Consider the following 25,211-nt stretch of genomic DNA (forward strand, 5'->3'; position numbering starts at 1 on the left):
CATCAATCTAAACTCCCTTGCTCCTCCCAAACCTCTGAACCCTGCAGGCGATGAAGCGCACAAAACCAGCTCTATTTTTCCATTTCAATACACCGCCTGCTGGCTGCAGAGAAAAAGGAAAAGAGAAAAAAAAACAACACCCTACCGCCATTACCGTCACCATCACGCTGTATTCCTCAGTCATCAACAGCCATCCAAAAGAATGCAGCCTGAAGCTGGACAAATGACTAATGCGCCGTGCAATGTTTCATAAAAGAAGCAAGGTTTAATTTACAGTTTTACTAAATGTACATTTCTTTTTAAAAAGTGTCATTATACACAATAAATACAATACAAAATTAATCTGTAATACTATACTTCAAATTCTTTTACTGTCTTTTTGTACATTATTATTGTTCCTTTTTTCCATTTTAATGCTTGTGCTGTGTTTGAGTTTGAATTGTCCACCAGCCTTAAAAAAAAAAAAAAAAAAAGACAAAACGATGTGAGGCAGGGATACAGAAGCAGAAAGATGAAACAAACTGACGGAGAACACCGAAAGAGTTCAAACTGGCCTGCCCCCTGCTGTCTGAAATGCATAAACTCCTAACCTGGCATCACAGGACAAGAGAGCAGGTGTGTGTGTGTGTGTGTGTGTCGAGGTGTGGTCTAAAAACAAAACCATGTCAAATTAGATGCAGAAAATAACCAAATTTCCTCATATTTCATTTACATCTTGACAGTACAGTACTACAGTACCCAAGAGGAGTCAAAAAGGAAAACAACCTCCCAATTTCCCCAAAGGATTTCCTCAACATGTCAACACTTTAAAATGCATGCCATGCAAAAAGCAGACTTATGAGATGCTGAGGGGAATACATTTTAGCCAGAGAAAGAGTAGTTGCCTTGAAGGTAGTGTAAATGAAGACATTTATTCTAGACAAAAAGGTGGTCTGTATTCATTTAGCATGAGCCGTTTAGGTGGCAGCATTATCTTTGTGATAAGGGAACCAAATTTGCTTGGTATGGAAAGACATGGTATTGGTATGGAAAGTATTTTCATGTTTTGCAGTATAAACTGGCTGTATTCTTTTCTGTATGAAAACAAAAAAATAGTTGACAACTTAACTGTATAAATGAGCTTCCTGATGCTTGTTGGGACATTGAGTGTAAACCAGGAAAATAACCAATGCAGTTAAGAACTCCGGATACGGGGAAGGAATGTAGCAATACCAAATGAGAAAAAGTGTTTTAAAAAAGGAAGAAAGAAATCCCTTGACAATTCTATCTCGTTACTTGAGCTTGGCTGACGGAACACGTACAAAAACGCCAGACATCTTAAAGTCTGCAATTCACAAAGACAGTTTTACCTTTGACCACACTCTTACTTACTCCACCACAGGTCTACTTCAAGCTGTAAATGACAAAACAATTTCTGGACAATTCAAATGGACAAACAAAGCCAACACACCGTGGCAGAGTAGTAAATTGATACCGTTTTCACCAAAAAATAAAAAAATAAAAATAAAAAAAATAAAAAACTTCCCCAGCCCCTATGAGTCTCTTAGCTCCCCTGTGTCAGTCTGGCCTGGGGCTGAGGGGCCGTTATCTGCTTTGAGTCTGGGGAACCAGGCTGCCATTGTGGCCCCGGCCACCGACCGGAGGGTGCTGGGCCAAGGACGAGGACGACGAAGCAGAGGAAGAGGGTGGTGCTGAAGCTCTGTGGGACGAGGCTGCCGAGCCCCCTGGGCGCTGGCTTTGGTGTGACCTGCTGTTGCCCCCCTTTATGCGGGCGGAGGGTTCCTGCTGCAGGTTGAGGATGCTGTCGATGGCACACTGCAGGTGCTCGGTCAGAGAGTCGTCCGGAGGGCTGCCGCTGGAGAAGCTGGCGTTATCCATGTCGGGAGAGTCTGACTTGCAGCGCTTCGCAGGAAGCAAAGAGTCTCGCGTGAAGGAGGACTCCGGAGAGGGAGGCCCAGGGGCGTGCTGGTCCATTCTGAATGTCCCGGCTGCCCTGTGCCTATTTTTCCCACTCGCCCTCTTGTATTTACTTACATCTGTTTCTGGGTCCGTGTGCTCTTCTCCCCTCTCCTTTGCACCTTCCCTGTCCAGGAGCTGCGGGAGATGATGGTGTTGTGAAGTTTTGATACCACGGTTAAACACCTCGTCCATTTCTTCCAGCCCCTCCATTGCACTCCCTAACCGGCCCGAATCGTGGCCTAACTCTGTGTGAGTGTGTGAGGCCTCCCTGCCTCTTTTCTCCACCTTCATACTGGCTATAACAGTCCGCTCTGAAGGGGGAGAGGGGGAGGCGTCGTGCTTGGTGGGGGACGGTGTGGGTCTGGGGTAGGACAAACTTTCGTCTCCTCCCCCCGGGACGCCGGGTCTCACCCGGGGACTTATGTTTTCCCGGTATGTTTTTCGAAGGGGGAGACGACATGTTGTCTGTGAGGGAGTGGCAGTGGAGGCAGAATTGTGTTTGTTGTCGTGATCTAATGTCCCATTCATTTGAGTGGAGGATGAGGAGGATGTGGACAATGACCACGTGTGAGAGGAAGAGGTAGCGGAAGACGGGGCCGAATTGGGGGGAGCATTACCTCTCAGCGGTGGGTTACACTGAGGGGTTGTTGTGGTGAACGACGACACGGCAGAAGCAGTGCACACAGGGGGCTGAGTTCTGATGACGGAAGGAGGGGTTGATAAAGGTTGAGACTTTGGGTGCGGCGCTGCAGCTTCGATCTGGGGCTTAGTCCGAGGCTGGGATGTGGACTGGCTGCTCTGCTGAGGTTGTGGTGTGTGCACCGGGTCTAAGGCAGTGTTGTGGACCACCTTACTGAACCCCGTTTGATCCTGCTTGATCTTGAGCTTCAAGCCGATTCTCCTGCGAGCCTCGTAGGTCTTCATAGGCGGTCGGCTGGTCCTTTGCGGGAGAGCGTCGTCGTCGGCAGCCGCCGGAGAGTTGAAGGACGAAGAGGAGAAAGAGGATGATGCTGCCGGGGCGCGACTGAAGGAGGAGCTCTGGCTGGTGGGTTCGGTCAGCCTGCTCGCTGCAGCTGGAGGACAGCTGCTGGACCAGGACACGGAGGCTCCGCCCCCACCCTGCTTTATTACTAGTTTGGTAGAGGGGAAAGGGTTGGCGGAAGGAGGTTGTGGGGCTGGGGCGGGGACTGGAGCAGCGGCGGGAACTGGAGCAGGGGTGGAGGCAGGAGAAGGATTGTGGGCAATTTTTGGAAGAGGGGGAGGGGGAGGGGCAGGAGCTGCGAGTGGCGGAGCTGGGGCAGCAGCAGGTACGCCTCCACTCAATGATGGGGCCTCAGCAAAGGAGGATTTATGTTGGGATGAAGCTACACTCTCCAACATGCGTGCGTTTGCCACAAACTCCTCTGCAATTAAATAAACAGAATAATATTATTAGCACACTCCTTAATTTAGGCGACAACCACAAAACCGTTGATGGTCACAAAAACAGTGGTGGGGTACCTGGTCTCTCCTTGGCCAAAATCCTATCCTGACTCAATGCGAGCTTTTCCTCCTGAATGAACATCCGGTCTATCATCACCATCTCTGCCGAGGGGCCCAGTCTCTGCTCAGGTTTAAACACCGGAAGAAATCGGTTCAATATCAATTCAGGGCAAAAAAGACACAAGAAGGCGCATGGTGAGATGTTGGGTTTATAAACTCACTTTTGACTCGGCAAAGAGCAGGTAGCGATACTTATCCAGCATTGCCTGGGTTCTTTTCAGCAGTTGGCAGGAGACATTCTCAAACTCATCATCCACTGTGCAGGAGAGATAAGATGTTCATGAATAACACAGAATTTGGGGGAAAAGGTGCTAAAATATAATTAGGCTGAACGAGAGGCTACAGAGTTACTCACCTCTTTGATAGTCTTGAGTAGAGTTTGCAGTTCCTTGGTAGAGATGGTAAGGCAGCAGTCTGTGCAACGTGTCCTCAACAGATAGGAAAGGAGCACTGTAGTTTGGGTGAAGCACTGAACCCTGCTGTTTCCTCAGCTGTTCTAGCATCCTGCAGTGATGTGTGTGTGTGTGTATACAGAAACATTATTTACAAAAATCAGATTATTGGACAGTTTAAATAAGCCAGTTAAAAGGAGAGCGTTACATACTTGGCCTCTTTGCTGGGCTCAGCACTGAAAGGCAGCTTTATTGTTGTAGTCTGTAATGTGAACAAAAAAAAAGTTACACCTTCAAGAGTAAATGGGAGTTTTTCCCACTGGAATTCAGTGGCACTCATTTACCTGAGTTTGTACTGGAACTGGGGGCTGTGGAGCAGGCATCTGAGACACACTAGGTCCTATCACCTGGATCTGAATCCCTCCCACTGAGCCGATCACCCCTGGCTTTGGCTGAACCTGTGGGGAAAATCAAAAAGGAGTATTGGCAACTGGTAAAATAAACAGAAAGGTACACATTTTATTGTTAGCACATGACAGCCAATGACCGCCTGGCATGTCCTGAAGATGAACTGGCTTCAAGATGTGCTTTGTACCTGTACTGGCTGGGAAAGGCTGGCAGGAGTGACAGTCTGATTCACCATTGCTCCAGCTGGCCCCTGGGCTCCTGAGAATACCTGTAAGTCGCTTGATGCTAAAACAAGAGGAAATAAATCATTAGAAAGGGGAATACTTTGAGGTTGTTCAGGGCCCTGCCGTGTTGCATCGTTTATGGCAAATTGTGACTAACCTATAGCAGGAGTTTTGACTTGCAGCGGTGTTGGCTGCAGCACCGAGAGAAGCTGAGCAGGTGTCCCAGGGTTGGCTGGTGATGTAATCACCACTTTATCAACAGGCACATCTTGCTGGGAGCCAAACTGACTGGTAACTTGAGGTTGAGGAGACTGCTTGGCCTGCAGCAGAATGTTCTGCTGAACCTGAAAACACATCAGGACCATTTTTAGTCAAGAGGTTTTGTACTCAAGATTTACCAACGGCTACCCTGACTACTGTTAAAATTCTGCATCAGGAAGATATACCAGGTATACGTACCTACTGCCAACTAACAACTCATGGAATGTTTTTACCCTGTTTTTTTCAATATAATGGGACTCGTTTGAATGGTTGGAAGTATTGACAATCACATAGGTCATTGCATGTAGTACATTTGATTTCACAGTACAAGATGTATCCGATTAAAAAAGAATAAATCAAGATAACCGGTTAATGTCGTTTTGAATCCCCGCAAACCAGATCATATTTTTGAAGCTCACTTTTGCTACAGGTGGGAGAAAAAGTGGCATTTAAAATAACTCTCATTGCATGCAAATGCCATAACAACTTCTCTAGTTTCAAGACGTTTGGAAATGGGACCATACCTGGTGGAGCTTCTCCAGCAGCTGTTTCTGCTGAGGGGAGGGCTGGGTGATGGTCGACAGGGTCTGAATTTGTGCTGCTATTAATTGCAGGTGGTGTTGCTGCTCTGCTGTCAGACCCTGGATGGGGCCCTGGGCTTTAACTGCAGCAGTGGCAGAAGTGCTGACAGGAGAAGCAGTAAACTGGTGCTGTGTAGGTGGCGTGGGAGGAGGCTTGGGTGACTGTGACATGGGAGGCATTTCTTGTTGATAAGGGGCCGGCTGCGAGGCCGGTCGAGGCTGAAGCTGAACTTGAATGTGTGTCTGCTGCGACTGGCCTTGTTGCGCGGGTTGGGGGGACTCGGACATTTGGTTGTGTACAATAAAGAGCTGAGGGTGAGACATGGGCGTGCAGGAGCGGGAGGGAGTCTGCGACTGTGGCTGAGGCTGAGAGGGAGGACGCGACTGCTGTTGATGGTGTGGTGACTGCATCTGCTGGCTCAGAGTGAGGGGAGACTGGCAAGGCTGGGGGCTGTCTGCCACGGGGGGCGCTGTGGCGTGAGCGGACATTACCGGCGACGGGGACATGCTCTGGATCTTCAGAGATGTCTGATGTCCACTGGAGGGTACCTGAAGAAGTGGTATCACAAATTACAGATATACTCATTTGATTCAAGGACACATACAATAGTTTAACAGAGGAGAACAATCAAGCACAAAATCACACACTGTTCTGCATGCAAATAGTATAGATAATGGGATTCTAGTTCATGGTTCAAGATTCCATACACGAAATAGGGCAATGTGACAATCCTAATTACAATATGCTTGCAAACGTATGCATGATTATGTGCAAAATGTTTAATACAATGATAGTGTTGCACTGTTATGCATTGCATTAGACAACTCATCACACATATAAAACAATACAAAAGCAAAGTGTTAGACTTTCAAATCTAGTAATTGCAGTAGAAGTATAAGGAGCATTCTAGTGTTCACAGATAAAAAGGGAGAAATTATCATTTGGCAAGCTAATAAGAAAAAAGTTGACAAAAGCAGTAAGTCAAAATCTGGGGGCTGTGGTGGAGAAGTAGAAGGTGATCTGAGGACTTCAGGGACTGGTGTCAAGGGAGCATGGATTATGTCTGGGGGTCATTGCACTGGTCAGACTCAGGGTTACACAGGGTAGTGGCAGGGTTATCCTAAAGAATAAACGCAGGGTTGACAGAGGAGTGGATTGATCGATCAGTCATTGGTCAGTAATGCAGCAGATGCTGGTTGAGTGGAGTTGAGTGATTTTGATGGAGCAGTGTTAGTGAAAAGTTGCATTAGGCCCTTTTCACAGCAGGGTAAACACAGGTGTAATTATTAATAGGAATTAGGTTTCACAGTCATTACAGTGAGCTGCATGAACAATACCAAAGAGCACCTAAATGAAAATCAGCCACAATTAAATTTAGTAACTACACAGGTCATTTCCCTGCAATGACGAGTCAAAATGTCAGCTGTAAAAAGGTCTAATAATTGTTGTACTCCGTTAACATTAACTTAATACATAGCGCAAAATGGATGTTAAATTAGTTTTTTTTAATGGTATCAGAAATAAGGAACTGACACTTTAATGCCAGTCCTACATTCTATAGCCGTGCATACAGCTATAAATATCCCAATGGCTGATACACAATGCATATGGACAAATAGAATGGTCATGCGTTTACATACAAGAGAAGGATGTCAGAAAAACAGAAGCTGCAAGCAAGTAATTATTGAGCTCAGGAATTGCAAATGAGAGCCATGGAAGGAATGACCAATGCAGAGGAGAAGAACAGAGCAGTGACGGGGAAAGGAAAGATATACCCTAACACTGTGGCGGCAGCAGCAGCAACAAGTGGGTGGGGCTTAACATAAAGGGGCATTTCTACCTGCTTTACCACAGCTGTCATGTGGGAGGGGCCAGGGGAAGGGTTGTGGCTCTGACCCACCCAAGAGTCAGTTAATTGGCTGTCATTGACAGCAGGGGCCGGAGCACTGATGCTGTTGCTGTTGACGATTACAGACGCTGGTACGCCCACAGAGGGGGTGGGCTCATTCTCTGACTGTTGGTGCTGCTCCTGATAGGAGTACATTTACCATTTCAGGACGAAGGAGGGAAGAAAGAAGGGGATTGGAGATTGGAGGGAATGGGTAGTAAAATAGGACACCAAAGAGGTCAGAGCAAGATAACACTCCGTGCAAGTTATGCATTAAGACCATGTTAACTGTACAGTAGATCAAAATAAAGCAAACATGCAAAAAGTGAAACACTGACCTGTTGCAAGAACATCTGCAGAGACTCCTGGCTCAGGATCATACTGGAGCCCTGGTTGGTGAACAGTAACCTTCCTGGACTGTGCTGAGCCTGATGGGGGACCAGCCCCACTGCTGTGACAGAGGAAGAGGTGGACACAGACATGGACGGAGACGAACAGGGCACTGTGGTAACAGTGGACACGGAGGAAAGTGGTTGCATGGTGAGAATAGAGGATTGGGTTGCATGCTTCTGTGTGGGATGAGCCGCCTGGTCGGTGGAGCTACCCAGCACAGTGACGCACTCTCCAGCATGGCCTTGAGCCATAGTTGCTGCTCCTGTGCCGCTGCTGCTGCTGGGAACACCACCTGGCTGTGGTTGCAGGGCTGGCTGCAGGCTCACTGCGGGGCTTAGCCCCTGCACCTGACTCAGCATGGTGAGGGAGTTCTGGATGGGCATGCCCTGTATGACGGTCTGGGCATGGCCTGAGACAGTGTGGGTCTGTGTTTGGCTTTGACTCTGAGCCAATGAGACAGGCATCTGAAAGAGGGTGGGCGTGCCCATCTGGCCAGGTTGGAGCTGAATGGATCCAGAAAGGATGTGGGCGGCCCCAGGGTGGCCCTGTGAAGTCAACACCTGACTCAAATTGATGTTCTGGTTTGCAGTTAATATCTGGTTTGCGATGAGCTGTCCACCAGGTCCCTGACTAGTTATGATGTGCCCCCCAGGATGTTGGGTCAGGATCTGCCCTCCTGCCTGTAGCTGCGGCAGGAGAAACTGGTGATTCTGACCTTGCAGGACTGTCTGGGAGGGAATAACGATGCTGCCTTGTTGGTTTAACAAGTGTACACTGAGAGGCTTGCCAGACGCTTGTGCTGCTTGTTGCTTGAAAAGGGTTTGCTGAAACTGTTGGCCTTGTGAAGTGGCTTGAGTACTCAGAACAACGTTTGAGCCTGGCTTTCCCGTCAGGAAGGCTACATTCTGAGCAGTAGAAACTGGAATTTGTTGCAGCCCGAGAGCTTTGTGGGCATCGTTTTGCAAGGTTTGGGGTGCTGGCTGTGGGTGCTGCTGCTGCTGCTTGAAGAGTTTCGGTTGGATGGCTCCCCCTTGAGAGGGTTTAGGCTGAATGGGTGTTGGTGTTCGCTGGATGATCACGTTCTGCATGATTTGGCCTTGGGTTTGCGCCTGGGGTCCAATTCCTGAACTTAGAGTGGTGCTGCCAAAGCCAAGAAGCCCAGCAGGAGAAGTCATTGTACCGCCACTGCTGCTGTTTGTGCTGCTGACAGAAACAGATGGTCCATTTAAAGCTGAAGACCCTTTGTTACCTTGGATCAGAAGTCCACCCCCTGAGCCTCCGAGCCCCGTCTGAGAACCAGCACCTGATACTTCTGGCCCAGACTGGTGCAGCTGGTAACTACCCATGGCTTTTGTCAGGATTTGCTGCCCAGACTGATTGATAGTCATGACTGTAGGCTGACCCACAACCTGAATCTGTCCGATACCCAAATGTCCAGACTGACTCCCATTAGGAAGAGCTTGGAGACTAGAAATGGGTTGAAGTGTCATATTTCCCAGGCCCATTGGCTGCATGAAAGGCTGAACACTGATGGTCTTGTTCATGACCTGGGATTGGAGTTGAAGACCTTGCTGAGCAAGCACCGACCCCAGCATGTCAGCTGTGGCATTGGAAGGAGTAGGCATGGCGCTCGCGGCTGAACCAGGGAAAATTGCCGCTGCTCCCCCAACACCTAAACCAAGTGCAGCGCCTCCAGCCCCAGAGAGGCTAGCGTCAGGCAGTGTCTGTACCACCTGTGTAAGGCCTGGAATTCCAAAGGAGCCCAGATCCAGCTCAGCCTCCGCCTCCTGTAAGCTTTGCTCTGTGATGTTGGCTTCAGCCAAGCTCTGCTGCAGGATGTCACATGGCTCGTGATTTGTCCCGATCCCATTACTCCCACCTTCACCTCCCGGGGATCCTCCCAAGATGTCATCATCTTCAAGGAAGTCCAGGTCAACACTGACTCTGGGTAGGCCTGCCGGCTCATTGGCCGACAGCTGGACTGCGGGTTGGACCTCTGGAACATGGCCCTTAAATAAAAGCAGGAAAGAAGTGTAATCAGGCAACAGCTGTAAATGATGCATCTATGTGATGGTAAGAAGTAATCACAGATTGACAGACACAAAACCCCTACAAAAGATTGGTTACATTGTAACAACCACAAAAACCTCAGGTGGCATCGCGGCAAATCAAAGCTTTTAGAGTGTAGGTATGTTAGTGGAAAGGGAGGGTATTTAGAGATGCATGCTACATAGATAGAAAACAGAAGGAGGATGGTTGGGGGATTTTACTCACCCCAGTGGTAGAGAAGAACGAGCTTGAGGGGTCACTCGAACCATCCAATAGGTCGTCAGTGTCCAACTACAGACACACCCACCCAGGATAGGACAGACAGAAACCAAAGGCACCCAAACCAGCAGGCAAAAGCCACCAGGACAGAGAAACATACAGACCATCAGACAGAGGAGGACAAGGAAATGACAGAAAAACAGTCCAGAGAACCCAGATTGTTGAGAACCAGCAAAAAGATAAGCGACAGAGGGGCAAAATGATAGGAATAACACAGTCGGGAAGCGTTAGTGTTCGCATTTCTCATTTTTAAAATTAGTCTAAGAAAAAGGGAAGGCAGGGTGAAAGCATAAATAGTGCAACGTAAAGACAACCATTGAGCAGAGGAAGCCATAAAAAAGGGAAAATTGAAGGTAGTGCGGGAGGTGGGTATTAGGGTGCATTTACGTGTAATCCAAATGTCAGTTCAAAGTCATGCACGTCCAAACTAAAATCTTCACACCTAGCACTCCTCAACCCATGAACTACAAACCCATATTCTGTTACTATAAATCACAAGCCTAGCATACGGGTCTTTTGTCTTTTTTCCTGGCATACTCACATGGGTCTCAGATCCATGAAGAAAATCATTGAGAGCTTCTGGGTCACTGCAGAAGAAAGAAATGTGTTCACAACCATACAAGACAAAATAAAAGACAACAAATTGTTAAATATAAAACTAATCTTAGAGTGTCTTGCAATGACTTACCAAATTACATCTAGAAGGCACCTGCCATCTTCATCATCCATGACAACTGTTAAAGAGGAAAAAGTTTAAGTCCATTGGTTTCATTATAAATAAAAAAATTTAATAAAAAGTACCTGCACACCTAATCAATCATATTTTTAAAAATATGTTGTTACATTTATTTATTGTTATAATAACTTGTGTTGACATTTCTCAAATGCTTATATGTCACAGCTCGAGAAGGACAATTGTCATGTAAAACTACATTTATTGGATTTTTTTACGCCAATTTGGGGAGAATGTGGTTGTTACAGATTTCTATTGCTGTGTACTAGAATTACAACAAGACAACTACATGTCAATTCAAATAACGTTTAATCAAGCTTCTTGATTACTCATATTGTTGAACAAAGTCTAGGGGTTCATGGTGTGTAAATCCATGGAAAGATCTTAACCTGCTTCAGCTTTCTTTTTTTTAAAGAACAAAATTACTATTATTATTAACTCATCGTTCTTAGAGATTCCCAGACGGACTGAAATTGTAAACCTGTAATTCTTTTAAATAATCTAAAATGTCAGTGTAATGAGTAATGACTCAAAACATCACGTCAGTATTGCTGTCAGACATCTCGGAGCAAGGAACAACACTTAAAGAAAATGTTTTTACATTTTACCACAAAACCCCCCATTATTGTCATCAGTTCCAACGTTTCATGTATTCACTCAACTCGATGGATCAAGTAGCAATAGGTATGTTCGCAACACCGAGAAACAGCGGATGGCAAAAGACAACAAACTGAAAACGCGCGGTTTTCACACAAGCTGGAAAGATTAAGAGTGCGGGCTCTTAATCTTTCCCGATTATTCTTGCACGCCAAAACAACGATAGTCCCCAACAAACACATGAGCTCGGTTACGAGGGGACCGCATCCCCAGTTGCCACTTTAAAAAAAGGCAGAGCATCGTAGCCATTACTTGGTTTGAGCAGCCAGTGCGCAGGATATGAATGGAGACTGCAAGCGGCTTGCTACCTGCTAGCTGGGCTTCTCGGAGAGCTTTTGCATGCATATTTTGCCGAATCTTTACATTACACAATATTGAACAGCGACGGGAGCGGCTTACGACTCTAATTTAATAAAACGCTGAATTTTGAAACCTGGTTTTACGGCTATTTACATCATTTTGATGCATCTGAATTGAATTTCATTAGCCTAGCTAGTTAGCCTGCTAAGCCAAACCAGCTATCAACAATATTCAGACGCACTGCTAGCTTGAGCCTTTGACATTCAAAACAAACCCCAGAGTGACACAAATCTAACACTTATATCGCACAGCACCACCTCGATTCAACCTCAACATGACGGTAGTGTTTGCTTAGAAGTGTAAACGCAATTGCGTAGCGAGCTATCTATCTCTCCTTGCAAGCAAAATATGAGTAAATGTTGGAATACTCTTGGATGAAGGGGGGTATGCTTGGGAATTTGGTGGAAAATGACAATGTCTGCCGGGCCGTGCAGCGATGTGGCGTTTAATTTGTTGTAGCTGTGCAGTTTGCGGCTTCGCTGCAGTGCGTGAAAATTGCAGCTTTTTAACAGTTATTTGGATAAATAGAGAAATCTCAACATTTGTCACAAACTCACCCGAGACGATAGAGGTGCAGGCAGCGCGGGGTCTCCGGGACAGCCTCGCAGGGGCTGCTGTACAGGACCCAACTAGATGCAGGAAACAGGAGACTTCCGTTTTGCCTGATGGAAAATTGTTGCGTCTCGTCTGGCTCTGTAGCAAACTTTAGAAGACGTATTGTGAGGATGTTGTACTTTAGTAAGACAAATTATAAGGTACCAATACCAAATCGAAAAATACTCAACTGACAGTAACATACCTCCATTCAAAACCTTACTTTAAGCCTGTAAAAGTTGGGTTTGTAATACTGTCAGCAAGGCAAATGTTGCTCACAATGCAATGCTCTCACAAGTTAAGCTCATTAAAATGTAAGCATTATGTTTTAATATAGTATGTTTCTGAATTCCTATAACTGGCCCACCAATGTGTACTTTGAATTTCAGAATCTGCAATTCAAAACAAACTCCATTCCTTTTGAGTTTGTGGATGTAATCACACACTCATCAATGTTCTAATATTATTTTCAGGCTAATGATTATACTTTTAATAATCCATGCACTAACCGACCACATTTTGACCGTCAATTAAATAATCCTGAGCCAACGCCTGGATTGGAAGAGTTTGCATTGGAACCTGGATCAACAAAGGCTGACCGGATACATCAGTATACTGGGAGCTTTTTCACACAGTTGGACTAAAATAAATGTATACTTACACCAAGAATAAAATATGGCAATGAGACTTCCATATTTTGGGAATGTTTTACTGCTTAGCATGCGGGAGAATCATATGTTTTTGTATAGACTATTTTTCAGGCAGTAAAGGACCTCTAAACGCTGGGACAGCTGGGCATAACCAAATCATCTGGTTATGTCTTACATAATACCCACAGTCTTGCAATGATTTGGCCAACTGACCTAAAGTTTTCTATAACATAATATTGCAGTGGATTGAAATGTGAATGGCAAAGTCAGTGTTTGGTCTCAAATATCTCAGATGTTGTGCAAGACTTTAAATAACCAGATCATTCTTAAAAGAAAACATTTCTTTCACAGCACAGTGAAAGATAATTATTACCTTTAGTAAGGACCACAACTGACACAATTATTAATCAATGTTAATAAATATTGTTAAACATTGAGTATGTGCTTTGCAGTTTTGTAGTTCTGCTCAGTTCAAGTAGTTTTGTTTAACTGTTGTAAGATTCTACACCTTGAATAAACAGGAGCTGGACTCGCAGACAACTACCCATAATCTAAAAGATGCATTTTCAGCTGAGCCAATAAGTATCCTGAGAGGAAATAAAGAACTCCACTTCTACTCTCTATACATATGTTACTGATATAAAACAGCCAATATATAAGATTAACTAGACAACAACAAAAAAAACATTATCGTTAAATAAGATAATCCTTTATCAGTCCCACAATGGGGAAATTAGCAAGATTACAGCAGTAAACTGGATGCTGCAGCAAAAAACATCAGTAGGGAAACAAAACATGCGCACTGATGCTTTAAATTATAAAATATAAACTAGAATAGTCTACAATATGATCTGGTTGAATGGCTGGAAACACGTGATTGCATACCTATACCTAAATACCTATATTCAAAGACCATACTGTAAACAATAATTGTGTTCACATTTGACTGAAGTATGGATGTTTTTTTTATTTTTTGCACAACTATCTAATAATGCTAATACATACATCCATGACTTTGACTGCATCTGTTGTTGTTCAGGAGGACAGAAGCTGGCGCTTACAAAAAACTGAACTCAGCAGCCCCTGGGTCACGTGACGGGGGTACTGGTTACTTTGCGGCAGATGACGTGACAGGGCAAACGAAATCCGTTGCTGTTAGCACTGAATTGCAAGTTTTCGGACTTTCCCATTTTCTCGTTCTTTCTTGAACATCGGAGCAGGGACACGAAATATGGACAATAGTGGGAAAGAAAAGGAAGCGATGGCTTTAGTGGCCGAGGCTGAAAAGAAAATGAAATCGTCGCAGTCGTTTTTCGGAGCGATGTTTGGGTGAGTGTGTCAGTTAGCTGCTGTTTAGCTACATTTTGTCAAAGCTAAACGGCCAACTAAGCGGAAGGTGCATAGCTGATAACTTAAAGGAACACCAAATCGGGAGGCAGGACAACAATCAAAGGGCAATTACTTCAACAACTGCAATGTCTCCCGCGTTAGGTTATTGTGGTCAATGTTATGCAAGTGTGACCCATGCTACAGTTTAGCTCTATGTAACGTTAGCGTTTTCTTTACTCAATCAATGCTAAAGAAAAGATAAGACATATCTAACTACCGCAGTGAACGAGGTTCAGGCTCACACTGCAAAGTGCTGCAATGTCTCAATTACATCAGGTACTACTGAGTTTATAGTTTAATCCAAATGCTCAGTATAACATCATTGCAGTGTAAAGCGCAGTGCTGTGCTGTAGCGCCCTCCACTGGGGAAGTGCTGCATGGTCACTCTGTCTGTTGACGCACATCACGTGTGCACCAGGTTTGTTTACAATCGCAGAGTGGAACGGTTGTGTGAGTTGCAACATATTAAGTCAAAGACGTTACTGAGAATGGATGTACCACTCAAAAAACAGTTTGTTACTAAATTAGGCTTCTTAACTAAGAAACGTACATCCCTGCCCACAGTCAAAAAAACACACAAAATAAGATAAGAGGAACCTTTTGATAATCGCGCAGGGATCAATAAAGTCTGGTAAACAGTTACAAAAACAGAATACAATCGAAACATATATAATGTGATCAAGTCATGGATGTTCTCTGAATTGATAGAGAAATAAAATCTAGTAAAACATAACCTAAAAACACTCACATGGTATGATTTAGAATGGGATTCAATATGTAGTATATGGTGCATTTTAATAACAAAAGCATAACATAATCCATCCATAATGGTCCATATATAATGATGTTCAATGTTTCACGGCCATGCGTTGCTCAGAGTTATGAATTTTGACAACAGTAAAAAAGTTAAAATAGTTAATGATAATAATTACTTTCTGCACCTCTTTTAGTTTTAGCAGAGTGATCTGTTAATGCCTCTGTCATTCCAAATAATGTCTTCTTGACACTATCAATATCTAGTTACTGGCTAATATGGGACTTCTTAATTTGCCCGTATGAGTCTTGTTTAACTAAGCATGTACCCTTTCACACAGGGGTTCCTCCAAGACTGAAGAGGCCTGTGACATGTATGTGAGGGCGGCCAACATGTACAAAATGGCCAAAAATTGGTGTGGTAAGAATAATACTCAGAAAACAGATGCAATGAATGTCTGTTTACTTGGTCAGATGTTTACAGTTTACATTCTTCTTAACAAACAACATTTTCCTTTCAGCCGCTGGAAACGCATTCTCCCAAGCGGCTCACCTGCACCTACAGATGCAGAGCAAGCATGACGCGGCGACTAACTTCATAGATGCAGGGAATGCCTTCAAAAAAGCGGATCCACAAGGTGATCATTACTTCTCACCACCCACAGGAGTTTGTGCAATTACTGCATTATTTACAGCCTTTGATGCAGTGCTGGTAGAACATGGGGAGGTGGATAATTGAAATAAATGGCATCAAGACCAGTGGTTAACTGTTTTTGGCACATGAATTTAGTAAAATGAACTATGTTGTTATTGGATATTTTTGTCTGACTATAATACTTACATTATATTTACAACAGAGGCCATAAACTGCCTAAATCGAGCCATCGAGATTTATACTGATATGGTGAGTGGACTAACTTCCTTTAAATTCGCAAGAGCACATAAGCTTTGTATCCCCACTCAAATGTTTTTTCTTTTGTAATAGGGGCGCTTCACCATTGCAGCGAAACATCACATCACTATTGCGGAAATATATGAGACTGAGATGGTGGACATTGAAAAGGTCAGATATCTGTGTATCAGGTTTATTATTTTACGTTTTCATTCCATTTAAAGGCAGATTCTTGCTCCTATTTTTACAGCTGATTTACAACATTTAAAGTGTCCTATCTTGTGTAAAGCTCTGTTTACTTTGTTTAAAAATTCCGATTTCTATTCCAGGCCATTGCTCATTATGAACAGGCTGCAGATTATTACAAAGGGGAAGAATCTACCAGGTGACTATTTAAGATCAGCAATAATTTCTTTTTTTCCAAGATGATGTTTTAGGCTTTTATACATTACCGTCTATATATTTGTTTTAATATTGTGAGTTTTAGTTACTTGGTTGTCCTTGTGAAAACACGTGTGCTCAGAAGCTTCCCGATTCTTTTTTATTTATTTTTCTTCTTTTCAGTTCAGCAAACAAGTGCCTTCTGAAAGTAGCGACCTACGCAGCTCAGCTGGAGCAGTACCCAAAAGCCATTGAGATCTATGAACAGGTTGGAAAATGCTCATCAGCAGCTTTCGTAACAACATGTCATTCGGTCGCCTGTGGTAACAACTGCAACATGAATTGGGATTTTAGGTTGGAACCTACGCGATGGACAGTACACTACTGAAATACAGCGCCAAGGATCACTTCTTCAAGGCGGCGCTCTGTCACTTCTCTGTAGACATGCTGAATGCAAAAGTAAGGCCGGAGCACCTGAATTTGTGTACGACAAGCACGACACGAGACACTGTCATAACATTCCTCCTCCTGTCCCTCCAGCTTGCTGTGGAGAAGTATGAAGAGATGTTTCCAGCCTTTTCAGACTCGCGGGAATGCAAGCTGTTGAAGGTATTCTTTCTATGTATTAGAGTTAAAATCCACAAACAAACAGCCATTGCTGAGTGATCATCTAGCTGTTAAAAGTAAACCGTTAATGACTTGCTAACCTCTGCGTAACGGAAAAAAACTATTAGATGTTCCTCCAAAATCATAGTTTTTTTTAATACATTTTTTTATTTACATAATGTGTTTTTAATTTGCTGTATTATTTCGGTTTCAGATTTTTTTTTTTTTTTTTGCACTTCCCTGATGATGTTTTAAAAAAAAATATTTAGCAGCCTTTCTGTTTTACATCCTTTGTTTCTATTCAACCAGAAACTTCTCGATGCCTATGAAGAGCAGAACGTGGAGGCCTACACTGACTCGGTGAGTGGACAGTCACCTTTCAGCGGTTTGATTGAAAGTCCTGGACCGACACCAGTGTGCGACAGTGTTTAGGAGTCAATAGACACACACAAGCCTCTGGGAAGAGGCTAAATAAAATGCATTGTGTTCCAGTCTAAATAGTGACTGTGAACATTTGCCACCATGTATGGAATTTAGTCAATATTTACTGCTCCGTTGCAGGTGAAGGAATTTGACACCATTTCCCGGCTGGACCAGTGGCTCACCACCATGCTTCTCCGTATCAAGAAAACCATACAGGACGATGAGAGCGACCTTCGCTGACCTCCGTACCCGCTCGTGACCTCAAGCAACCGATTTGCTTCTTTCTGTTTTGCCTGGAGCCTCTCACTTCTCTTCTAGCAGCAATCTGAATTGTTGAACGTTTAAACCCTTATATTCCCTCTCCGATGCTGTTTCTTTCCCACCATCTGCAGAATTTGTTCTTGCCTCTTTTAATCCACTCAGCTCAAAAAATGATTCTCCTCTAGGAATGAATACTATATTTGTTAATTGTTATGATCCAGGTATTGGCCCAATACAAAGTAATAATACCAGCACTATTATGAAATAAAGGTTTTATTTAATTTTTCTTGTCATAAAATGTTTCAGGATGCCAACTTAATAACACAGATTGAAAGAATGTTTTCCAGAACGCGTTGGAGAATTATTCTAACTTAACAAATTCCGAAAAGCACAAACATTGGTCTTTGGTACTTTTGAGTGCTCAATGTATACAGGCCATATCAGGACACCTCTGATCAAGCAGCACTTCATCTCAGCAGCAGAGCTCCTATTCCAGCCAGGAGGACAAGAGCTTCTGAGGTGATTCCAACACAAATGCCCATTTTGCCTTATTCTGCCAATTTCTCAGGATGTGAGGATAAACTAACAAAATCATGCGTTTTAAAAGCGGGATCCATTCCTTTGCTAATTGTGTAATGTGCTTTTATTTAACAAACGGGTGAAAGAAGCTCATCACCTTTTGAGAACATTTAGCAAGGTTTGGGAAAGATGAACACAAACAGGCTTTTCCACTGTATAGGAGTGTTTCCCAAGTGTCTTCATGTTGTTTTGTGTGATTTATTATATCTGCTTTTTTTCCCCTGTCATAACAGGCTGAAAAAAGGTCTGCACGAGAAGCAATACATCAGCTTTTCTGATCCAAACACTGTGCTTATTTACCCTCCCGGTGATTTTGTCAAGAGACAATTGGTCTTAAATCATTTGTACGTCTTTCATGTTTTCTGTCATGTCTTTGAATAAATCTGTCTCTGATGTAACCCATTCTGAGCGCGGCCTCCAACTGCCTGTTCCTGTTTTCTTACAGATCCAACGTTCAGACCTGCACCTACATGTAATCTTTAATCTTGCCAAAATTCCAGTATAGAAGTGCACCTGTCAGAAGGCTCCAGCTTATTATTATTATTATTACTGTTCCTTCAAACATGCTCTGCTTCTGGGATCAGTAGGTATTTGCATATACACTTGAACTTGAAACTTGTAATATTTTTATTTTGAAATCCAGTTTATCAACCAGTGTCTGTAACTATGTGTGCTTGAATGTAGTCTTTCCTGGTCAATCAAATATTTACATTTTTATTACTATTGCAGAAACATTCATATACAAACACGAGGTATTCACATACGCACACCTCAGTCGTGTTCCAGTGCAACCTGACTGAAGGCGGATTCGGTTTCGTTCCAGAAATGCAGGAGCCTCCTCCAAAAACCAAAGTTTGTGGAACTTGTTCACATAGTTCAGAAGATTATTATTTATTGCTGAAACGTTGGGGTAAGTTTAGCAGTTCCATCAAAGACAGTTTTATCGTACTAGTATGTTCTTCTCATTCACCAACGCTTCCCACAGCAAATTATGAAGTTGTGGAAGGACATTAATGACCCATTATTGATTTGTCCTTGAAGAGGACTGACCAATAGATGCAGAAATTAATGAAAAGAGGACATATCACACCACGTCATTCCATAGCAGAAGTAAATGTAATTGAGCGTTTTCTATGACTTTTGACATCTTGTATGGAATCAGCATGGATTACATATCTTCAAAAATAGCTTTCATAAGTCATTTTTTAAAGTATATTTTGCCATGCAAACAGTGCTTTCTTCAGCCTGTTTTTCACTCAGGAGTGAATTTATTTTGATATACAACCTTTCTCATGTATGGCACAATTCTTTTCAACCAAAGTCGGTGCCAGATTCCAGGAAAGAGAACTCGGCCCTTTTTAAAAGAATCGTTGATCAGTTGAATTGTATTTTAGTCACGACACAAGTATGTCAGGGATGTTCTTCAAGTGGTTTGCATGCACCAACGGACGCACCGCATCATGGGCGCGGCCTCCGCCTGCTCCACCTGATCACATGCTCTCAAGACGCCTGGAACTTCCTGGTAATTGCTGTTCTTCAGCAATTTCAGACATATGTCTTTCAAATGCCGTTCCGTCATCTCGCCTTCAGTAAGTATTTTTTACACACAAATTCTATTCATCTTTTAAAGAGTTTTCAAGCCGCTTCGGTGTCTTTATTGTTCTTATTTGGCGGTTAATTTCATTTTTTTTTTTTACAAATGTTGATGGATGAATGAAAACTAGTGAAACACGTGTTGGATAAAAGACAATTGCGATATTAGTTGTCGTCCATTCGTGACTATCAAGACATTTGTTTGTAGCATTTCAAACTTAAGACCCTTAAAAATCTCATTCATGAATCAACTGAATTTCCAAATACATTTGAAAGGAAATGGTGCATATTTACATAATGACGACATTCTGATGTACGTTTTAAAAATGAAAGCCCTTCAAAATATCATACAACAGCAAACTTCCTTCAAAATCTCATTCTTTAGCCAACTTATGTTTGGAAATAATCGGTAGGTACATGATAATTCCACTTCAGATGAATAGCACGCCACCTCAAGGTGTGATTGGAAGTGGAATTATTATGTACCAATTAAATATATTCTTTGAAATATAATGTGAATTTGAAAATAGGTTTGGCTCGTGAATGAGATATTTAACTTTAACCTTGAATGCAACATCAGAATCTACAAATGCCTGAGTGACACCTTGAGCTCGCTACATTTCCCTGAAGTGAAATGATTATGTTTGACAGTAAAAGACTTATAAAATACAAGTAGAAAAGATCATCTTTGTCTTATGTCATTTAAGTTATTTTAAATCGAATCAACTGTACTTTAAGCTAAATGTAATAATGCAATCTTAAGAGGAGATTGAAACAATACTGTCAATTAAAACCACAACAGCAAACACTTGTATGCAAGGACTTTTTAATTGTTTTCTTTGCATAGAATACCAGCTATTTTAAATGTAATTAAAGATATTACAGAATATGGCCAAGCTACAGTAGCTGAATGTTACCACACACCTCGTTCTCTTCAGCTTGATGCTGCTTCCTCCTGGGCTAACGGCAGTTCATCTGTAGTTATATTAAAGAGTCACTTTAATAACTTAACTTTCAATTTTTTGCGATTTTATATGAAGTTTATACCTCATATAATGAACAGAAATGGATCAAAGTGAGCTCAGGCAGAGAAGTTATGAACCTCAAATATGAATTCTGTCAGTAGTGTCAGTAGCGTTACAGAATAAATACACAAAAACACTAACTTGACATTTAGTTGTAGAGCAGGAGGAAGCTACATCGAGCTGAAGGAGAACGATGTGTGTGTATTGACATTAAGCTGCTGTAGCGTGCACATACTCTGTAATCTTTTACAGTTAAATTAATTTGCATCTTGCATACAAGTTAATGAAGGTGTTTGCCAGAGGTGGGACAAAGTCATTGTTATGCAAGTCACAAGTAAGTCTCAAGTCGCTGCCCTCGAGTCCCGAGTCAAGTCGAGTCAAAGATGAGGCAAGTCCCAAATCGAGTCCAAAGTCTTACCATTTTAGTTAGTTGTCATTTCAAGTCCTCTCTTTATAGTGGGGACGGGGAACCCTGGGTGATGGTGCGCTGCCTCACAGACCTAGACTACGAAGGGAAGGGTAATGGTGGATCGACTATGACTGTGTTATAGTACTTTAAAACGGACGTTGACATAATGTTGGCGAGGATTTCCATCGGAGTCTGAATCCGGGTTCAAAAATCCAGATTTTTGTAACCATGAACGAGCTGTCTCGTTGATACGGTCAAATGGACTGCAGTGATTGGATGTCGTGCAGGCAGCGCGCGCTCTCTGCATACAGGTGGCGCACATTTTTTTGACAGATGCAGATAAACAGAGCGGCGCGGTGGTGTGAAAATGTTTTCCCCCAGTATTCATGGGAAGTAGCAAGTCTTCTCGAGTGAAAAGGCTCGAGTCCAAGTCAAGTCACGAGTCATCGGTGTTCAAGTCCAAGTCGAGTTGCAAGTCTTTGTACGTTTTGTCGAGTCGAGTCTGAAGTCATCAAATTCATGACTCGAGTCTGACTCGAGTCCAAGTCACATGACTCGAGTCCACACCTCTGGTGTTTGCTGTTTTGGTTTTTATTAACAACATGGAATCCCCTTTGCCTTAAGATCATGCGGAGGAGGAGAATCGTATCTTCTTAAATGAAATTAAATAAAAAGAAGTTTATCTTCTTTATACTTTATACGTTTTTTGGCTTTTAAGGCTTTTACTGTTGAGCGCAGCAGGTTGCTGGGCAATGGGAGCAGTGGAGGTAAAGCTGATGACACAAGCAGGAAGTCCCCCTGTAGGCCAGACCGTCCCATTTCAGAGACGGCGCGGTTCAGCCCATGCGGTTGTTGGAGGATCAGCCCAGGTCTTCCGCAAAGGCTGCTGAAGGCTGGAGGCTACAATGATGTGGCCTAGTGACTAGCAGAAGTGAGGAATGGAGTCGAGAAATACATCCTTTAGGATGCAGCAATCCGGCATTGGGACACAACTCGAATCCCATGCAGCATCTTCAGACAGCGCCAGGACATTTAGAATTTAACAGTAAATCACAGTCTCTTATGGAAAGCAAATCAGTGGCGATGGTGTGCGGCCCCATCGGGGAAAGTGCCCAAAGGTGTGCCTTAAGTCTTTGTGGCAGGAACAGGTTGAGTAGGAACATATGTTATGAAAGTTCAATAAATGACAATGTATAACATTTGTTGTTCAGTGTATCTTTAGTTTTCCTTTTTCTTTAGTCAGTTCAGGTTTTAAAGACACCATTTGTTTTACATTGTTATCAACCATGGCAAATAGTATTATCTGCCTTTTTTAAAGGTGGTTATGTAACTTATTGTTTTCTTTAGCCAGGTACATTCATCTGTGTCATCTGCTGCCAGTCTGTGTAACTTGAGGACAACACCACCTTGGGCCAATGAAGCATATTGAAACCTTCAGCGTTTTGGTTTCCATGGTCACCTTATTGCTGATCTTCTACTCAACCGTACAGCTAGAGACAAACTACAGTCCCAATGCTGAACCTGCAAACCTCCCGAAGCCTAATGTGGGGAGAGTCGTCATTCTTCCACCGATTGTCCTCAATGTGTCTGTTTTTGACGGCCTCAGACACACCATCCCTCAAAATGGAGCCTACTGGAACCGCCTGCTGCACTTGGCCTTCAAGAATCTGGACAGGGAGGAAAATCCATCTGGACACAACTCAGATTGGTCTCTCTGCAGGCAGACAAAACAAGAGCATCTGCAAACCAATATGCACGACTTTACCTCCTACCCTTTCTTATTTCAGGACTTTTTGCAGGGGATGAACTGCAGTTCGCCGCCAGTCCTGCTCAATCAACCCAACAAGTGCCCCTTTGGCGACGGGAAGAACAAAAACCAGACCTTTCTGCTTTTTACCATCAAGTCTACTCCTAGAAACTTTGAGCAGAGACAGGCGTTGCGGGAGACCTGGGGTCGAGAAGGCATGTATAAAAGTGGACTGCGGGTGCGCACTGTGTTTCTGCTGGGTAGCTCCCCACTGGAGGACCCTGACCTCAGCGCTCTGTTGGCATTTGAAGCAAGACAGTTTGGGGACCTCCTGCAGTGGGACTTCCACGAATCCCTCTTGAACTTGACACTTAAAATGTACATGTTCATCCAGTGGACGGTGAAATACTGTCCTGAAGCCTCCTTTGTGTTCAGTGGTGATGATGATGTATTCGTCAACACACCGAAACTACTCAGCTACCTGCAGTCTCTGGAGCCTTCGAAGGCCTCTCGGTTGTATGCTGGACAAGTGATAATTAATGCAAATCCCCTCAGGGACCCTAAAATCAAATACTATGTTCCTCTGAGCTTCTATGACGGCCCGTACCCTCCTTATGCCAGTGGAGGAGGCTTTATTATCTCTGGAGCGTTGATGCAAGGCCTATATTCAGCTTCAAGTATCATTCCTTTCTTTCCCATGGACGACGTTTACGCTGGGATGTGCTTTAAGGCTTTAGGGGTTTCTCCTGAAACCCACCAAGACTTTAAGACTTTTGATATCAAGGATCAGGACCGTGAAAACCTTTGTGTGATTAAGAACCTCATTCTGATTCACCGGCGCTCCCCACAGCAAATCAAGAAGTTATGGAAGGGCATTCACAACCCATTGTTGACTTGTTGAACATGACTGAAAAGGCGTCACTAATTAGAAAAAAGAAGAAACATTGGCTGCAGCAACATGACGTATTAAGCCACATCGAATCATTGCAGAAGGAAATGTAATTATTTTTCTACTATTTCTGAAATCTTGAATGGACTACATAGGGAGCAGTTGTGTTCCTGCACTGGTATGAGTCAGACAGTTTTTCGTGATGGGGTACAACCTTAAGTGGTTTGTGTAGTGTAGTGCAGGAAGTGTTCAGCATTTTAAGTGGAAATATCTCCTGGTGATTTTGTCAAGAGACAATTGGCCTTAAATCATTTGTACGTCTTTCATGTTTGCTGTCATGCGTTTGAATAAATCTGTCTCCGATGTAACCCATTCTGAGTGCGCCCTCCAACTGTCTGTTCCTTTGTTTTCTTACTTGATCCAATGTTCAGACCTGCACCTTCATGTACTTTTTAATCTTGCCAAAATGTAATTATAGAAGTGCACCTGTCAGAAGGCTCCCGCTTATTATTATTATTATTACTGTTCCTTCAAACACGCTTTGCTTCTGGGATCAGTAGTTAATTGTAATATTTTTTTATTTTGAACTCCAGTTTAACAACCAGAATCTGTAACTTGGTGTTCTTGAATGTAGTCTTTGCGGCAAAAAAACTGCAAAAATGCTCTAGTACAACAGAGAGTCTGAGCTGTTTCATATGGAATGCCGTTTTATTCAAAATTAAATAAATGAATAAATACATAAATAAATGAAATATGCATTTGAAATACATCGTGAAATAAATAAATGAGTGGTACTTTTATTTCACAAGTACACATTTATTTATTTCATGGTACTTTTATTTCATAATGGCACTTTATTTCATAATGGCACTTTATTTCATTTCACGTTCTTATATGCAAATCAGGGGGCGTGGCTATCTCACATTCTGAACAGACAACAGAGCCGTGTGCAAAAAAGGCTGGCTAAAGGACGTGAGAGTGTTGACATAATGGAAGACATCGGTGGGCTCCGAGATAGCACGCATTTTCCTGTTCAGAAGATGAAAATCTGATGAAAAAAACTTGTAGGTGTGTCAGCTCTGTCCTGTCTGCAAACATTAAATATGCTGTTTTGATGATTTTACTAGAGTGTTTCTAACAACTGGTCAACAAATATTTAAAATAATAATACATTAAGAACCCTGCATAAACATTCATATACAAACAAGATATTCACAAATACATATGTGTTTTTTGATATACAGCCTTTCTTATTATAACAGGATTTTTCAACCAAAATGAATAGGTGCTTAC

At 43.0% G+C, this 25,211-nt stretch overlaps 3 protein-coding genes across 4 annotated transcripts; 2 read left to right on the forward strand and 1 right to left on the reverse strand.

The window, feature by feature from the left end:
• Positions 1 to 241: 241 nt before the first annotated feature.
• On the reverse strand, positions 242 to 12,344 carry bicra (BRD4 interacting chromatin remodeling complex associated protein). 2 transcript variants are annotated; one of them, XM_037457365.2, is made up of 15 exons: positions 12,285 to 12,344; positions 10,666 to 10,711; positions 10,519 to 10,564; positions 9,924 to 9,989; positions 7,595 to 9,658; positions 7,209 to 7,397; positions 5,311 to 5,916; positions 4,683 to 4,869; positions 4,489 to 4,586; positions 4,238 to 4,351; positions 4,106 to 4,155; positions 3,857 to 4,005; positions 3,663 to 3,757; positions 3,460 to 3,562; positions 242 to 3,362 (listed from the first exon to the last, which is right to left on the reverse strand). In XM_037457365.2, the coding sequence occupies exons 2-15, from the start codon at positions 10,704 to 10,706 to the stop codon at positions 1,585 to 1,587; spliced, it is 5,586 nt and encodes a 1,861-aa protein (XP_037313262.1). In that variant the 5' UTR covers positions 10,707 to 10,711; positions 12,285 to 12,344; the 3' UTR covers positions 242 to 1,584. The 2 variants fall into 2 exon arrangements, with proteins under 2 accessions (XP_037313262.1, XP_037313248.1); XM_037457351.2 differs by having other exon boundaries at positions 3,460 to 3,565.
• A 1,719-nt stretch (positions 12,345 to 14,063) lies between these two features.
• napab (N-ethylmaleimide-sensitive factor attachment protein, alpha b) lies at positions 14,064 to 18,663 on the forward strand. Its single transcript, XM_037469933.2, has 11 exons — positions 14,064 to 14,300; positions 15,455 to 15,534; positions 15,635 to 15,751; positions 15,971 to 16,017; positions 16,099 to 16,176; positions 16,335 to 16,390; positions 16,570 to 16,654; positions 16,741 to 16,845; positions 16,927 to 16,995; positions 17,302 to 17,352; positions 17,554 to 18,663. Exons 1-11 carry the CDS (start codon positions 14,203 to 14,205, stop codon positions 17,653 to 17,655), a joined length of 888 nt encoding a protein of 295 aa, XP_037325830.1. The 5' UTR covers positions 14,064 to 14,202; the 3' UTR covers positions 17,656 to 18,663.
• A 1,097-nt stretch (positions 18,664 to 19,760) lies between these two features.
• b3gnt2l (UDP-GlcNAc:betaGal beta-1,3-N-acetylglucosaminyltransferase 2, like) lies at positions 19,761 to 24,771 on the forward strand. The gene is made up of 2 exons (XM_037479635.2): positions 19,761 to 19,844; positions 22,630 to 24,771. Exon 2 carries the CDS (start codon positions 22,698 to 22,700, stop codon positions 23,928 to 23,930), a length of 1,233 nt encoding a protein of 410 aa, XP_037335532.2. The 5' UTR covers positions 19,761 to 19,844; positions 22,630 to 22,697; the 3' UTR covers positions 23,931 to 24,771.
• The last annotated feature ends 440 nt before the right edge of the window (positions 24,772 to 25,211 follow it).

Source organism: Pungitius pungitius, chromosome 3 (genome assembly GCF_949316345.1).
Source record: "Pungitius pungitius chromosome 3, fPunPun2.1, whole genome shotgun sequence".
Classification (NCBI taxonomy): Eukaryota; Metazoa; Chordata; class Actinopteri; order Perciformes; family Gasterosteidae; genus Pungitius; species Pungitius pungitius.